This window comes from Argentina anserina, chromosome 2, assembly GCF_933775445.1.
Source record: "Argentina anserina chromosome 2, drPotAnse1.1, whole genome shotgun sequence".
NCBI lineage: Eukaryota > Viridiplantae > Streptophyta > Magnoliopsida > Rosales > Rosaceae > Argentina > Argentina anserina.
Window position 1 is genome coordinate 22,431,236 of NC_065873.1, and position 16,193 is coordinate 22,447,428.

General features: G+C 38.9%; 4 protein-coding genes across 4 annotated transcripts; 3 read left to right on the top strand and 1 right to left on the bottom strand.

The window, feature by feature from the left end:
• Positions 1 to 2,606: 2,606 nt before the first annotated feature.
• On the top strand, positions 2,607 to 7,788 carry LOC126781990 (DIS3-like exonuclease 2). Its single transcript, XM_050507130.1, has 7 exons — positions 2,607 to 2,863; positions 3,312 to 3,715; positions 3,828 to 3,881; positions 3,967 to 4,035; positions 4,251 to 6,470; positions 6,691 to 6,759; positions 6,863 to 7,788. The coding sequence occupies exons 1-7, from the start codon at positions 2,749 to 2,751 to the stop codon at positions 7,235 to 7,237; spliced, it is 3,306 nt and encodes a 1,101-aa protein (XP_050363087.1). The 5' UTR covers positions 2,607 to 2,748; the 3' UTR covers positions 7,238 to 7,788.
• A 1,161-nt stretch (positions 7,789 to 8,949) lies between these two features.
• On the top strand, positions 8,950 to 10,910 carry LOC126784454 (uncharacterized). The gene is made up of 6 exons (XM_050509917.1): positions 8,950 to 9,097; positions 9,182 to 9,320; positions 9,400 to 9,501; positions 9,627 to 10,026; positions 10,114 to 10,207; positions 10,415 to 10,910. Exons 1-6 carry the CDS (start codon positions 8,984 to 8,986, stop codon positions 10,853 to 10,855), a joined length of 1,290 nt encoding a protein of 429 aa, XP_050365874.1. The 5' UTR covers positions 8,950 to 8,983; the 3' UTR covers positions 10,856 to 10,910.
• Positions 10,911 to 12,119: 1,209 nt separating this feature from the next.
• On the top strand, positions 12,120 to 13,366 carry LOC126782788 (agamous-like MADS-box protein AGL66). Its single transcript, XM_050508103.1, has 7 exons — positions 12,120 to 12,304; positions 12,416 to 12,469; positions 12,579 to 12,594; positions 12,666 to 12,727; positions 12,869 to 12,899; positions 13,007 to 13,068; positions 13,164 to 13,366. Exons 1-7 carry the CDS (start codon positions 12,120 to 12,122, stop codon positions 13,294 to 13,296), a joined length of 543 nt encoding a protein of 180 aa, XP_050364060.1. The 3' UTR covers positions 13,297 to 13,366.
• Positions 13,367 to 14,429: 1,063 nt separating this feature from the next.
• LOC126782789 (uncharacterized) lies at positions 14,430 to 16,168 on the bottom strand. Its single transcript, XM_050508104.1, has 3 exons — positions 16,031 to 16,168; positions 15,828 to 15,926; positions 14,430 to 15,065 (listed from the first exon to the last, which is right to left on the bottom strand). The coding sequence occupies exons 2-3, from the start codon at positions 15,872 to 15,874 to the stop codon at positions 14,795 to 14,797; spliced, it is 318 nt and encodes a 105-aa protein (XP_050364061.1). The 5' UTR covers positions 15,875 to 15,926; positions 16,031 to 16,168; the 3' UTR covers positions 14,430 to 14,794.
• Between the last annotated feature and the right edge of the window lie 25 nt (positions 16,169 to 16,193).

Genomic DNA, 16,193 nt, shown 5'->3' on the forward strand with positions numbered 1-16,193 from the left:
CCAATATAGCCATTTATTCAAAAGCCCAATAGCGTCATCATCTTCCCAATGCATATGCCTTTTACTATTGAGATTAATGTTGCTCCATTCTTGGTAAAAATCCAAAATCCTCACAAACCCTTCAAAGATACTCTTTGCTCATTGTTCAATGAATCCTGATCACAGTTTCCCACACCTGATTTCAATAAGCCAAACTTCCCAAATTCACAGCACCATGAATCCAAGAAAAACTACCGTCTTATATCTTTGGATCGACATTCTTCAGCCTATAACCCATACAATGGTTCATGGCATTTTCATCAATTTGGTATCATAGAAGAAGTCAATCTTAAAAGTATAGCAACCATTTACCTCAAATTAAAGTCTTTACTAGCAATCTTTTTTCCCTACCTCGCCTATAAAAGCCAACTCCATTGCCACTAGTGATCAACCCATAAACTACTAGAAATCATCAGGCAAGAGATCAAGCTTTATCTCTAAATACCATACCTTTGATACCCAATCAGACCCAATCCATAGTCTGTAATCATGTCCTCTCTCACTAAACTCACAAGGTTCTAACTCCCCACCACACTCATTTGCAAGTTTCGTTGCTCTTGTGGAAGAAAGATGGTTGTTGCTACAATCAAGTGAATCGTTGTTGTTACTAATGAATTTATCACAACAATTATGTTCCTGGGACTTGCCCTCGATCGATTTTAGGCCTGGTTTCACTTAATCAAGAGGGGTTTGTTGCTTAAAATCCACAAGCATAAAACACTGCTAACACAAAATTTGTTCGTAGTATATGAGGGCGGAATGTATTCATGTTGTTTCATACATTTCCTATTATTAATATATAACCTTGCGTCGATTCTTAAAAAAAAAGTGATGAATGGGTTGGTAGACACCTTGAGGAGTTTTAGAAGTACCATCCGAAAGCTATGCAAAAGAAGAAGAGACCTTTGACAAAGTGGGAGTGTCCTCCGCATGGCAGGCTGAAAAATTAATGTTGATGGAGCTTTCAACAATGCTAGTGGGAATTGAGGTGTTGGAGTAATAATTAGAGATGCAAGTGGCTTGGGTATCGCTGCATTAGCTAGGCTTATTAGACATGCACACTCGGTTCTAAATATGGAAGCGGAGGCATGCATAGTTGTCTTGAACCTTGGGATTCGCCAAGGATGGTCAAATATTGACATTGAGAGTGATTAAGCCATTCTAGTTGCTGCTCTACACATGGAGATAAAAAGATTATTCGGAGGTAAGTAGAGTTATTGATGATTGCAAAAGTTATTTGAAGGCTTTTCATTCTATTAGAATTCGGCATATCTACTGTGAAGTAAATTGTGTTGTAGATAAATTAGCACACCTTGTTTATTTGTCTTATATTGATAATGTTTGATTATGTGAGACTCGTGCTATCATTCAAGATGTACTTTACGGGGATGTGTCGCATATTTTCGCTATAGCATGATGTTTATGCTCTATGCCCCCTGTTGCAAATGAAACCAGACGTGAGGCAGCTAGACTCGTTTCCAAACACATTTCAATAAAAAGAGACAGTTCCCAAAAAGCCATCACTGTGGAGTTCTCTTTGAATGATGTACACAGTTAATGAAATTTAATCATTGGCCAACTCTAAGGCTCATAATGTATCGGAAGACTTTTAGCCGTGGCATGATCTGATTTATAAACACTAGCTCGAAAAGAAGTGGAACTGAAGCTGAGTCAAGATAAGGAGCATCAATGGAAGCTAGATAGGCATAAATGGAGGACACTGTGGTCAAGTTTGCATCATAGACATGGCAACCACATTTCCACTGTAAAAGCTGAAGTGCTGGTAGTTCTTATTGCTGGGTGATAGTCATGTGTAACTAACTTCATGAACCAATTTATCTATGTTTCCCATGTATAGATATATAGGGATAATATTGACCAAAAAAGATATATAGGGGTAAAGTGTTTTTGATAAGTTTGCGAATTTGGTACTGGTCATGATGGTTTCAATTGTACAAACCTTCCTTTAAGGATCTTGCTTCATGTCTAATGCTCAAGTATGTAATGCTCTATAGTCAGTATAGTGTATATAAGTAAGTAACATGAGTTTATACTAGCTAAGCATTAGGCGTTTTGTTATAGTAAAATTAATAATTAATTATTTGATCTCACTCACACTTAAAAATAAACAAATAAATAATCGAATACAAATGATAACACAAGAAAAACTTCACATTCTACAAAAAATCTAAACCATATTTATGTGTTTTACAAGTGTTTAAATGCATAACATGTTAAGATATATGTCAATCGAAAAATTAAATCAATAATAATTTGTTTGGATCCGAGTCATCTAGTGGCCTTGTTTTGCATTAAGTGCAAAAAACTCATATTTTTTGATTATTTTCTAAGATTATATAAAAGAAAGTGAAGAAAAAGAAAAGGCAAAAAGGGAAAGACAAAGGAATCGGAAGTCGGCGCCCCACGTCTACCTCACCCCCCGCCGACCAATCACCCACGTCCCTTTCCCTTCCTTCTGTCCTCCACCAATAATCACTCTTTTATAAAACCCCAACTCCCTCTCCCCCCCTTCTGTTTTCCTTCTTTCTTGAGTCCTTTGTTTTCGATTCACCTTCTTCCGTATATATTTTTTTACCAATCGGAAGAAGCCCAATCCCCCTATTTCCATCCTTTTATTTTCCCTCCGATCCTTTTCATTGGATTCTTCTTCGCTCTGTTTTGGAGATTCGGTTTTTTCTTTTCCGAATTATGAAGGCCGCGGTTGTAGAAGCTGTCGCTGACAGAGCTGACGACGGTGACAAGGAGAAGAAGAAGCGGCGCCCACGCAATCGCAAATCCAAGCAAAGCCCGTCTTCCCCGTCAGGTTTGTAATCGATTTCCATTGTGCTCTAGTTTATACCATAGCTAAACTTGATCGATTTCTTTTTGGTTTTATGATTAGTAGTGCTAGTAATATAACTAACATTGAGCAGTGACTTAAATTAGACATAATGTGATCGGTAAATCTAATTTTGTTGGGTGCCGTTTGGCTACTGTGAAATCGGAAGCTTAGTTCATGACTGTAACTAGTATCACTGGTTGTTTTAAGCTGAACAAGTCGAGCCGGATATTGTTTTTTTGTTATTTCCTTGCTGACTTGGTGTTGTGGATGTTCTTTTATTGCTGTGATTCTTCTTGTCTTTATATATGTTTTGGTGTTGGTTCTTGTGTTCTCTGTTAGAGAATCGGGATGGTTTGACTTGTGTATCTGTTTGTTGTGTTTATTGGTACTGAGATATATATTTTTTCTTTTTGGTTTCCTGTTTCAATAGTATCATGTAGTTCAGTAAATGGAGACGCGTCACTTGATTGCTTAGGAAACGGAACAATGACAAATCACGTAACCGCATCCTTGAATCAACACCACTTAGGGACGAGTCCCCTGTGTGAGCAGGGATTACCCAAAGCATCTAACTTGGCTTTCAGTTCTTTGCCGACGATGCACATTGTTGAATCCCCTGGTGCACAAAGTCCTGGAAGTCGGCTATTGCTCCCATCTGATTTTGATGGAAGAATGTTTGCAAATTCTTGTCCTGAACCCGCTGCCTGTGGAGGGTCACCCGGAATCCTTACAAACAAGGGTTCCTCTCCCCAGCATCTCGAGGGTTATTTTCAGAAAAGATATATATCTCCGCCTCCGCACTGGTCCATGGAGGATGTCAGTGCCGCTCTAGAGGTATGTCTATGGAGTCTGAGATGTCTTTATGTGTTGTTTACTAATTTTGTACAAGCCTGTTGTGAAGAAGCTGATCTGCTCGACTCATTTGTTTTTTTTTTTCTGATTTCAGAAAGGTGATGTTTTTAAAGCTCTGTTTCGCGTCAACGCACACAACAGAAATGAGGTTTGTGATGTGTTCCTTAAAGTTCATGTTTGGCCTTTGATTTCTCAAAGCTCCTCCATAACTTTACTGTGTTCTTTGCTGGTAGGCTTATTGCAAAATTGATGGAGTGCCTACAGATATTCTCATTGGTGGACTAATGGAGCAGAATAGAGCTGTAAGTCTGGATTAAATTTCAATTTTCAGCACATACTTGTTATAGTTGCCGGTCTAATACAGTCGTCGTTATTGCTTGGATGAAACCTTTTCTGTGCATTTGCCTATACATTTAACAGACAATACACATGCGACCTTTAAGTTTATTCTTTTTCCACCATGCTTGTTCGCTGGGATGGGTTCCATAATAGTTATGTATCCTCCTTGTATTTGTAGGTTGAAGGTGATATCGTTGCGATTAAGATTGATCCGTTACCATTATGGACCAAGATGAAAGGATCTACTTCCGCTAGTAAGAGTTCGGCATCAGTTGAGGTTTCTAATAACAATCCAGAAGATGATGCTGTTGGCTCTAACTGCAAAGGTAAAGCCAAGGTTGATGAGAATTGTGAGTATGATGGTCGCAGAAGTTGTGTACTTCTTGAGAGTGAATTTTGTCCTGAGGGAAGCATGTATTTGCATGACTCTACTCATTCAGAGTCAGTTGGACAATCCAGCTGTGATCATGTTGCTGGAAAGTCCCAATTGGCTTCAGGTTCTTCTAATGAGCAGAATGTAATTCAAAGTCCAGTTCAGAGGATATGTTCCATCATCAGTTCATTCCCTTCAAAACGACCAACTGGAAGGGTAGTAGCTATCATTGAATGGTCTAAATGTCGAGACACGGTCATAGGTTATTTAAATGTTCAAAAGTGGATTTCTTATCGGCAATTTTGCAAGAAAGACATGAAAAAGAACAAAAGTTTGTCATATTCTGACCATGAGTATATCCAGATGACACCGACAGACCCAAGATTTCCAAAAATGGTGGTCCTTGTGCGAAAGCTGCCTGAGGCTATTAAGAAAAGATTGGAGAATGGTGATGAAACAATTGAAAAGGAGTTGTTTGCTGCACAAGTTGATGAATGGGCTGAAGGAAGTCTTGCTCCGCAAGCCTTAATATTACATGCTTTTGGACATGGAACTGAAGTACAGCCTCACATTGAAGCAATCTTATTCGAAAATGCGATTAATTCATCTGAATTTTCTCCTGAATCACTCTCTTGTCTTCCTCGTCTCCCATGGGAGTTTCCTCAGGAGGAACTTAAAATTAGAAAGGATCTTCGTAATCTGTGCATATTCACCATTGATCCTTCAACTGCCACTGATCTGGATGATGCTCTCTCAGTTGAGAATTTTTCCAACGGTATTTCCAGAGTTGGGGTTCACATTGCTGATGCGTCATATTTTGTGCTGCCTGACACACCCTTGGATGAAGAAGCTCAAGCTAGATCAACAAGTGTGTATATGACACAGCGCAAAATACCGATGTTACCCCCTATCCTTACAGAGAATATTGGTTCGCTTAATCCAGGAGTAGAGAGACTTACTTTTTCAGTATTCTTGGACATCAATAATGCTGGGGATGTAGTTGATCGATGGATGGGCCGCACCGTGATAAGATCGTGTTGCAAGCTTTCTTATGAGCACGCTCAGGATATCATTGATGGCAAATTGAACTCTGAAAGTTTTGACACTTTCAAAGACGGTTATCCTCAGGTAAATGGTCATTTTGGATGGTCAGATGTAATTAGATCTGTTAAGAGCCTATATGAAATCTCCAAGATCTTGAAGAAGAGGCGGTTTAATGATGGTGCTCTTCAGCTTGATAACTCCAAAGTTGTTATACTGTTTGATGAATGTGGAGATCCATATGACAGTTTGTTTTCTGAAAGGAAGGAATCAAATTCTCTTGTGGAGGAGTTTATGCTCTTAGCAAACATAACAGTGGCAGAAGTCATATCTAGAGCTTTCCCCGACAGTGCACTATTGCGAAGGCACCCAGAGCCTAATATGCGCAAGCTTAAAGAATTAGAAGCATTTTGTGCTAAGAATGGTTTACAGTTGGATACTTCCTCTTCTGGTCGTTTCCATCAGTCACTGGAGAGAATTAGGGAAAAGCTCAAGGATGATTCTGTTCTGTTTAATATTCTCATGAATTATGCCACTAAACCTATGCAGTTGGCTACTTACTTTTGTAGTGGAGAATTGAAACATAAAGAAAATGATTGGGGTCACTATGGATTGGCTGTTCCTCTTTATACTCATTTCACTTCCCCACTACGCCGGTATCCTGATATTGTAGTGCATCGCACACTAGCTGCCGCGATAGAGGCTGAGGAGTTATATTTGGAACAGCAGAGATTGTTGAATAATTTGAACAAGGGAGACAAATTTAAGATGAGGTGTTTCACTGGTGTTCATTTTGATAAGGATGCTGCTCAATCTTGGGAAAGTCAGAAAGCCTTATCAGCTGCAGCGATGAAGCATAGTCTTCCCAGCATAGAGTTGCTGGCTGGTGTTGCGGCTTATTGCAATGATAGAAAGCTGGCCAGTAGACATGTCAAGGATTCTTGTGATAAGCTCCATATGTGGTCCCTGCTAAAGAAAAAGGAGGTATGATATGTGATTACAGTTTCCTATAATTTATTTAATTTTTGATGGGTGGCTGCTAATATTATGTGAGTATTGATTTGTGTTGGCCTTGGTGATACAATAGTGACCATAGCAGCTACTGATTATATTTTGGCTCACTTTAAATTTTCCTTGTATTGTTGACGTTATAGCAGTATTTGGCCATGTGCTTAATTTTTTCATATTTTGTTCTTGGTTACAGATTTTCTCAGAAGCAAGAGTAATGGGTCTTGGACCTAGATTCATGTCCATTTATATACAGAGGCTTGGTGTAAGTAGCTTTCGTTTTGTAGTTTTGGATTATTCCCTTTCTTTAATGACTGCTGTCTAGAAAATTGGCCATGCAGCTAACTTCTATTACTATATTCTGTTAGGTTGAACGTCGAATTAGTTATGATGAAGTTGAAGGCCTGATGGTAGAGTGGCTAGAAGCTACATCCACATTGGTGCTTTCTTTACGTGCTGACAGGCGCTCATTCAAGAGAGGGAGTCCTGGTAAATGGAGGGACCTTGAAGATGTGGCATTGGTTGTTAATCCTTCAGACCTTGAAGCTGAACCTAGGCTAGTTGGAAAGAGTTCAAATGAGCAAAGCTCCAATGGTTGCTCTTTGAATAGTGAACTTGCGCCCATGGTTTTTCCTCTTACAATGCGTATTCTTTCAACGATTTCCGTAGTACTTCATGCAGTTGGTGGGGATGATGGACCTGTTGATATTGGGGCCAGGCTGTACATAAGTTCATACATCTGATAGATTGCGGCTTTGAGCTATTTGCCTGTTTCAGAATGGTACTTGAAATTGAATGCGGATGGAACTTGTGAAGTGAAATGATAACAGGGGTTTCTTAGAGCCATTGGACTGGTTCTGTTGTAGTTACGAACTTAGTGTACAGTCGAGAAATAGAGTTCTAGAAGAAGAAAAATAATATTGAGTTACGTTTGTTCAGATCTGTTGATGTTCTATGGATTAGCTTCATGCTGAATCGTTTTGGTCGGAGAGATGTAGATAAGGGAGGGCGTGGTTGTGGCATTGGCTTGTAGCAGCCGTTTTTGACAGTGCTGCCTTTGATGCTGGAAAATGCCCCTGTTTTTGCTGGCCGGTTTCCATTCCATCTATGTTGAACTTGGTTAAGATGCGACCAAGTTCCTTAGCCAATCATTTCTGTAACGTTCTTGTGTTATTCCTGGATTGCAGTCCAATAATGTTTTCGGCTTTGGGCGGCCAGGATTAGTGGTTATTACCAAGTATCTTTATTTCCTGCACTAGCCATGTATTGGTCATTCATAACTTGTAACTATCGAAATTAGGGGTGGGCACGAGATGATCCCACGTCCCGTCCCACTCTTTTGAATCGGGACGGGACGGGACGAGAGTTTTTAAGAATGCATCACACTCGGGATTAATCCCGGTTGGGACGGGACGGGATCAAGACGGGACGGGACAAATCCCACATTCTTATAAAGTTAAATAAAAACTTATATTTTTATTTTTTCATTAACAAAATAACATTTAATAATGAAATTTTAACTAAAAAAATACATATTATGTTCTAAATATTATAATTTACCATTATTATTTGAATTGATATAATTTTGGAGTTATTAAGAATATAAATTAGTTTCATTTTGATACAAATATATAAGAATTTTTAAGTTTTCATTAAAGGTGGGACGGGACGGGACGAAACGGGATAAAAATTATTCGTCCCACTTCCCATCCCACTATTATGAAACGGGACGGGATGAACGTTTTTAGACCTCCGTCCCGTCCTGTCCCTACAAATTTCGGGACGGGATCGGGATTTCCGTTTTTTATGCCCACCCCTAATCGATATGAGTGACTGGCTAGCTATGCCCAGTTGAAAAAACAAATGCCATCTTTTTCTTTTCTGGTGAGCATGAACTGCTTGTTTTACTTTCTGTTTATGTATATGAATATTTTATAAAGAACTTAGAAGGGTGTATTGTATATGGAATTACTGTCATCCAAAACCTAAATATCAACTAAGAACCCTAATTTCCTTGTCCGAAAGGCTCTTAAACTCGAAATCTGCCCCCTCATTTTTTCCCTCTCACTAGTAATGAGAAAACACGTAAGGGTAAAACTGTCTTTTCACAATGTAACCTATTTTCTCCGGCTCATATCCGGGCACTTTCGGGACCTCTTCGATGAGTATTTCAGTGCGTGGTATCTGTGAACCTAAGGAAACGCTCAAAAACGTGCGGACCAAAAACGAACAAATTCTTTCGAAGAAAAAGACAGTTATACCCTCACGTAAATCTCCAACCCAAAAACCCGGATAATAGATCCGGTCCCAACCGGACTAGCTTTGTGTCGCTAATAAACCCTATTCTTCATGGGCATAAGAGGACTTCCATTGCAAAGTAATTCTTCTTTTAACCACACACAATTCCAGATTTATTTGAATAAGCTGTCAAGGTAAAGATTGGCGCCGCCAAACACTATTAACCGAACTTTTGCGCGGCAGAAGCCCGGATGACGTCAGCGATCGGATGGTACGGGCCGCTAATCGACCTGTCGAAGGCGGCGCTTCACATCGGCGACTTCGTTCAGCTGGTGGTCTTCATCCACCGCATCACTCCTCTTCAGGTATCTCTCTGTCTCTCCGCCGTGTCGGTTTTAATATCTCTTTATTCCGGTTTTCGCTTATTTGGAGGATATCGTATTTCCAAGTATAAATTATCCAACGGCGGGGAGGTGATCCGGACGGACATCCAGGTCGGCGACGAGACGCGGCCGTTTTTCTCTGTCTCCCTGTGGCAAAAGCAGATGGCATCCACGGCCGTCTACGGCGACGTCGTTTTGCTACAAAGTGAGAGCACCACCGCAATACTTTAGCTCTGATTTTTTCTTAATTATCTCTTGAATTTAAGTTTGGTTAATTGATTCAGATGTGAAGGTAGTAAAATATCGTGATGTTGTTGAAGCTAAAACCGTCACACAGTCTTCTTTGCACCGTCTACTTCATCCTTACGATTCTGTTTTAACCAAAGGTAAACAGTAAATACTATGGGCTTGAATGTTTGGGGGGAATTGGCCATGAGATGTGAAAGTCTTAAAATGAATCATTATTATTACTGCAAGGTTAGTTAAATTGTGATTTCTCTGCAATGGTTAGGTGCCGATGAGTTGATAGAGGGGTGTCGAGTTGGTGTGGTTGTGAAGGAGAAGCTAAGAAAGGTTGTAGAGTGGGTGAAGAAGAGCGACGTTAGTCGGTTACACAGCTCTCGGCTGCAGCAGAGGCAGTTCCCTAGAAACTGGAAGCTGCCAGAGGAGAGTGAAAAGTTCGAGGATTGTTACTCAATCTCGCAGTTGTCACGTTTAACCAATTCTTGCAAGGCAGTGTTTGATGCATCTGTTGCTGAAATTTTTATGCCACTGGCTGAATGTGAGTCTTCAGGTGACAAGGAAGACATGTTTGTTAGTAGGAGATTGACTAAAAGAGGAGATCCTGGTCTGGTAAGACATCTTATCTGTACAGGTTGCCGGATGTGTGGCTTGCCCTTGGAAGTGAACAGGTATGGATTGGAGCATTATAGCTTATGTTTTGATAGCACAGCAATTTCAATCTGAATGTTGAATGCTTTGGTGTGTGTTTATTGCAGCGGAAACACGTCTAAGCAAAATGCAGCTGCTCTGATATGTTCTGAAAGCTCGGACCGCCACCATGTTATAAGCCTCATATACAGGCCTTTCATGGTATGGATATGTTTTCCTACTGATTTGATTTGTTGAATATTACACTTTCTGTAAATTGAACAACATGTTTGCTTCTACAATGGAACTGTTGGTGCGAATGATGCCACATACATGAAACCATGTCAACTCCTACATCTTTCTCATAGTGCTGCTGCTATCCTAATTGTATACACATTGAACATTTCTGATCTCTTGATCCAACTGCAGTTATATGTATGGGACCATTCAGATTATGCACCACTCCGAGTCAAAAACAAAGCCGCCGAGCTTTTGTTTGGAAACATAAAGGCTGAAAGAGTCTATTCGTGCTATAAGGAAAAACCACATGATGGAGAAGTTGATTTCAGAGACCCTGACACGGAAACTAGTGCAAGTGCAGAATCCAACTCACAACCTAAAGCTGTTGAAAGAGTTCTGGTTTCTTGCTCATCAGCTGTAGAAAAAAAGAGCTCAGACTCGGAGGGAAAGCTTGATTTCGAGAGGAACATGGATTTATATAGGATTTGGTTAATTCTTCTGAAAGCTATGCTGCAGCAAAGAACAAACAGCCCTTTGAAACTCGTAGTCAATGTAAATGCTAGCTTGGATAGGGAAAATGGGAGGTTTGAGATGGTTTCTGTGCAGATGCCATGCTTGAGTACCAAGTGATTTTCCAGACCATATTCAAAACTTAATTTAGCATTAAGGGACTCTATTCTTGCTACTAGTAGGATATTATCAGTAGATCTTAAGCTAAAGTTCTCAAATCCTCCATCTTTAACATTGACAATTATGAACTTGTCTTTTTCATTTTGCGCAATTAACAAGTTAACGGTCACAGATTAGTTTAGTTAATCAAATTTTTTTTTGAAAGGGTTAATCAAATTATTATTCTCGAATATATACTGTGTTCATCTTTTTGGTAAGTTAGTCAATATATAAGTTTCAGAATCCCAGTCATTTGTAGGATCCGCCGGGAGCAACAAAAATTGAACCGCTTAGAGAACAACAAAAGCGGTTCAAATACGAGGGTGTGTGAATTAGTGCATGAAACGACATGAACAATTTGAACCAAACAAGAGTGAAGTGACGCGTAGCATTTCCTAGTGTTGGTGGCAGATATACTACTCGTCATTTACGCAAAACCCGCAACTGCATATGTGCAATCTGGGACCCCGACAAGTCCCTCTTAATCTCTTGGAAATAGATAAGAATAGATCGGAAAGATCATGATTTCCTTATATCCGGCCTTCGTATACCCAAGTCTGAGCTCTGCATCTATACCAGTATAGTCTGAGGTCTTCATATATACCAGTATATCCCTTGCTAAGTCCATAAATACTCTGCTTCACTTCATCATTCACCTTTCACCCCCTTACTCATTGATCATAGCCAAGTCATCTTCGGAAAGTTGGTTTTATAGTTCGTTAAGCATCAAGAGTTAGTTAAGTTTTATGTGTATTCTGAATTTTGATTTCCAACCTGATTCAATGGACAGAGCTATTTCTGTTTTCTATTTTCAGTTCGTCCGAGAACCTCCGCGTTTCTATTAAACGAATTCATCTGAGATTTTATGCATCGTCAGCTATTTACTTATCTCTGGTTGTCTGTAAAGTATGATAGCAGAATTAAAGTTATTTGTTTTTGCTCATCAGCTCACACCAGTTGCAGAATTTGATTACGCGTCACTCAGATTTAATCTCTATAGATAGTGTGATACAATTAAGATTTGTGTTCTCTTACCTGCCTCATATTTATGTTGTACTCATATGTTCTAGCTAGAGTATCATACATAACTATTTATTATGAGTTATGCTCAGAAGTAGAAGGTTCATAATTTCTCTCTCATATTTCTCTATCATAGCTGACTATTTTCATTCAAACTTACAAACAACAGGGACACAAGTTTGAAGGAAACTTGAAAAGAAATAGAATGGGGAGAGTAAAACTTCAAATTAAAAGAATTGAGAATACCGCTAACAGACAAGTCACTTTCTCAAAAAGAAGAAATGGACTCATAAAGAAAGCTTATGAACTCTCTGTTCTCTGTGATGTCGATGTAGCCGTTATCATGTTTTCTCCTGCCGGGAGGCTTAGTCTCTTCTCCGGCAATAAAAGGTGTTATAAATTAGTAATATTCATATCCTGTAATTTAAATTATATTTATTAGTTACTTTTTAGGAGTTTTATACGTATTAGCTAACTTTTATTTTTTCTTAATTTTTAAAGTATCGAAGACATATTAACACGATATGTTAATCTTTCAAGGCGCGAGCGAGGACGGTAAGTCATTGTTTGATCAAAATCTTGATAACTAGTATAACTTATGTGTGACTAAATTTGATTCTGCTCTTGTGATGCATATTCACACTTCCACCCAATTACCTCAAAGTCTTCATAATGAAGAGGTAAGCATTAATTACTCAAAACCGAATACATGTATTTCTTTTTCATATTGTAGTAAAAGAGAAATGTTTAGTTTCTTCGCAGCATTGCTGATAAGCTAAAGGGCGAAACTAATCAAATGTTTCAAGCGATGAGGTAATGATTTATCTTTCTCTTAGTCTTCAAATTATGATTTCTTGACTGATGCTTGTTTTGAATTAAGGATCACTATCCCATTGTAGTATTAGTATTCCTGTATTAACTCTTGATTTGGTGTCACTGTTCTAATCACTACAGCCCATTAAGTGCAGATTTTGAGCATGTGAAGGTAGGTGCTTCATGTTGATTTAGATGAAATATCTAGAACTTGATTCTCATTGATTAATATAGGATTTTAACAACTCTATCTTATCGGTCACTGCATATCAATAACAGAAGATTCGACAAGAAATAGTAAATGGCGAGTCACAGATGGAAGAAGTGAAAAATCGACTCAGGTGTCTTAAGTAATTCATTTCCTATTACTATGTATAAATCTATATATTTGTGATATGGCGGAATACATAATGTATATTATTTATTATGTATATAGAATATATGAAGGTGATCTCTCTAAGATGACAACTCTGCACGGGGTTGAGTTACATGAGCAGATCCTCGAAGAAACTCTTAACCGTCTACATATTCGCAAGGTACATTTACTCGATGCAATACTTGTACATTAAACCTTTGTATGCGGCAAAATCCAACTTTCACGAACTTATGTTAAGCAGAAGCTTCTGAGGGCGACTAATCTTTTTCCTGCTGAAATAGTACAACCACAGGTAAGTAATTAACGGAAGCTTCTAATAATATATAGGCACGAGGCATTGAGACATGACTAGCTTCAAACCTAGTATAATTTTATTTTGTTTGTATATAGGATCATCTTCCTCCAAATGTAGATGAACTCGTCGTCGGAGCTGGAAGTAGTACTCAACCCACTTATTTGAACCCTCACGTTGAGATCCTAAATTTCTTGAGTGCAAATGGCCTTCTTCTCAGGTGATTGATGCATTTGATGGATGATACATAATGGGACAATGATCAGTCTCTGTTCTTTTATTAAAAAATCAACGAGTTATCCAATTAAATTTGTGTGCATGTAGAGATGAACAAGCGCTCCAGCCAACAGCAACAGAAGAGCCAGTGTCACTCCCTGATAGCCAAGCAATGAATCTCGGTGATGAAATGATCAATTCGGCAAATAATTTTAAGAGTGAAAATAGCAATAGTAAATCAGTAGTAACGCAAGTGCAGCAGCAACATGTTGAAATCAAACAAGACACTGATGTCAACTTGCTACCATGGAGTCAGTTGCATCCGACAGATACCACCTCGACCTGCATATAGCTTAAAATTGTGTTCTTGCAAAGTGCATTGAATTATTGTACGTACTGAGAGGCATGCATGAGAAGATATTATTTTACAAGAAACCTAATTAGTTTAGTTCGCGAACATGTTTCTTTAAACGTAAAGATGGATTGATTACTACTGATCGAAGATGTTATTGTTATTGGCAGGAAATAATGAATAATTTCCTCATTCACAGCCAAGAGAACAGAACAAGCACACGATATGTCTCACCTGTTCGATCCAGCTTCACATGAGATATGATATGTATATATGGATGGATTGGATGCATTGTATGTGTCATGGTCCCTGGATCTACTACTTCCTTCCCTGGGCGCCTTTGAACCTCTATATCTGAAGTCACTGTAGAATGTACCCTTCAGATAGATAAATAACTGAAAAACTATGTTGGACAAAAATCTATAGATGACAAGTGGCTAATATTACTTTGGATAACGTGTGCGATGGTTTTCTTGAAATTCAGTATTAAATTGATGCAGAACTAAGGGAGACAACTGCATCGTCTACAGTGGTAGCCTGAGATATTTTCCAGAAGTTGAACAAAACTAAACAACCTGGGCCAACTCAGTCACCACGAAAGGTGCTTTGAGAGTTTTACAAAATTGAAGACAAAGGCAACATAAATCTCTGCATGGAATGAACTCCTGGAAATTACAAGCAATAGAGATGAAATGAAGTTACTTTGGTATGATTATTAACTCATGTGAAAGTGAAGGCAGAACCGAAACCACAGGTAATTCAGAAAAAAGTATTCAGTTTTTACAGTAAAATCTGAGAGCAGTCCAAACATGGTGCATATTGCTCCATATGTCAAGTCGAAGACTCCGCTCCAGTTTCAGAAAGAGATGAATACTCGGTTCCGGCCTCAGAAATGGAAGCATTGGCTGCAGAGTTTTGGGCTTCTGCTAGCTTTGCTTGGCGTTCTGCATGTTCTCTTTCACACTGAGTGATTCCAATGATGATGTCAAGCATGGTACCAGTTGTGCCAAAGAACACAAGTGGCCCTAAAGATTTCCTTTTGATCCCCACAGGAATTGCTAGCAAAGCTCCTGCTACTGAGAATACCCAAGTGCCCAATGCACTGCAGATGATATCCAATAACACTTGTATAGGTAAGACTAAACGAGGATGAGCTTAAAAAAAAAGGAAAGATAGTAAGATTCCATATATGATCCCGAAATGAGTATCATGCTCCTTGCCATTTGGTGTACTGATAAAGCCAAATGATCTTACGAATGTATTATAGTACATAAAGCTTATTCAGTTATAATAGATACAAGGCTAGGGGAGAGCTAATCAAATGATGAATCAATTTCATTTTTCAAACATGGATCAGTGAGATGATCATAAATTCAGAACTACCAATCTTTATAAGATAATAAAAAAAACGTGTAAATAAACAAAGCACGTTGAAAATGGGCATGAACTCTAAAAGACTGGAAATATGATGCGCAATTGCCTGGACAGTTCAAAATACCTAAACAAGTTTCAGTAGATTGGTATTAATCTTCGCAGTTATAAATATTTCAAATGATTACTGCCTGAACTACAAGTACCCTGGTTCATAACAAAAGTTTCAACTTCAATCCATGTTCCATTCTATTCAACAACCTGCCCACCAATATGTATAGCATTATAATGACTAACCAGTGGAACATCTATGCAGAGCTTAATGAGTTCAAGGAACCAGACATGAGCACACCAAGAATAGCAAGCAAGTCACAAGTAGTATTGTTCTACACTGACCAAACTCAAAATCCAAAACATAAACCCGAACAACAATAGTCGCAAAGTGGAAACACAATCACATCAACAACAACAAAAAATAAAAAACTGAACTGACTTGGCAACTGTGCAATCCTCAAGCTGCTTAACCTCCTGCTCTCCCATTCCTCAAATCCAACCTCCAACTCTGCTCAGTACTCACAATCCCACTTCAACCCTGTTTCCCCAATTTTAACACGGGCAAAATTGATATACAGACCAAACCGAATCATACAAAACCCAAACAACATTAAATCTTGAGCAAAAGCCAAAGAAGCTCACCTGATCAGAGACACGAAACACGACGCCTTCAGCTCCCCCTCACTTAAATCCAGTAGAACTCTATTTCGTGCCCTGAAGCCCGAGAGACCCTTTTCTTAACTTTCAGTTTCCCGGGTCGGGTCGGGTTATTTCATTAATTCTGGAAAGGCCCAGATTTAAATAC

Bases quoted from the DNA above. Each gene is read 5' to 3' on its own strand.
- LOC126781990 (XM_050507130.1), top strand. From the start codon at position 2,749: ATGAAGGCCGCGGTTGTAGAAGCTGTCGCTGACAGAGCTGACGACGGT. The intron at 3,716-3,827 runs GTATGTCTATGG...TTCTGATTTCAG, and splicing joins ATGTCAGTGCCGCTCTAGAG to AAAGGTGATGTTTTTAAAGC. The intron at 3,882-3,966 runs GTTTGTGATGTG...CTTTGCTGGTAG, and splicing joins ACGCACACAACAGAAATGAG to GCTTATTGCAAAATTGATGG.
- LOC126784454 (XM_050509917.1), top strand. From the start codon at position 8,984: ATGACGTCAGCGATCGGATGGTACGGGCCGCTAATCGACCTGTCGAAG. The intron at 9,502-9,626 runs GTAAACAGTAAA...TGCAATGGTTAG, and splicing joins CGATTCTGTTTTAACCAAAG to GTGCCGATGAGTTGATAGAG. The intron at 10,208-10,414 runs GTATGGATATGT...ATCCAACTGCAG, and splicing joins TCATATACAGGCCTTTCATG to TTATATGTATGGGACCATTC.
- LOC126782788 (XM_050508103.1), top strand. From the start codon at position 12,120: ATGGGGAGAGTAAAACTTCAAATTAAAAGAATTGAGAATACCGCTAAC. The intron at 12,728-12,868 runs GTAATGATTTAT...TAATCACTACAG, and splicing joins CAAATGTTTCAAGCGATGAG to CCCATTAAGTGCAGATTTTG. The intron at 12,900-13,006 runs GTAGGTGCTTCA...TATCAATAACAG, and splicing joins CAGATTTTGAGCATGTGAAG to AAGATTCGACAAGAAATAGT.
- LOC126782789 (XM_050508104.1), bottom strand. From the start codon at position 15,874: ATGGGAGAGCAGGAGGTTAAGCAGCTTGAGGATTGCACAGTTGCCAA. The intron at 15,066-15,827 runs GTCAGTTCAGTT...TATCATCTGCAG, and splicing joins GAGGATTGCACAGTTGCCAA to TGCATTGGGCACTTGGGTAT.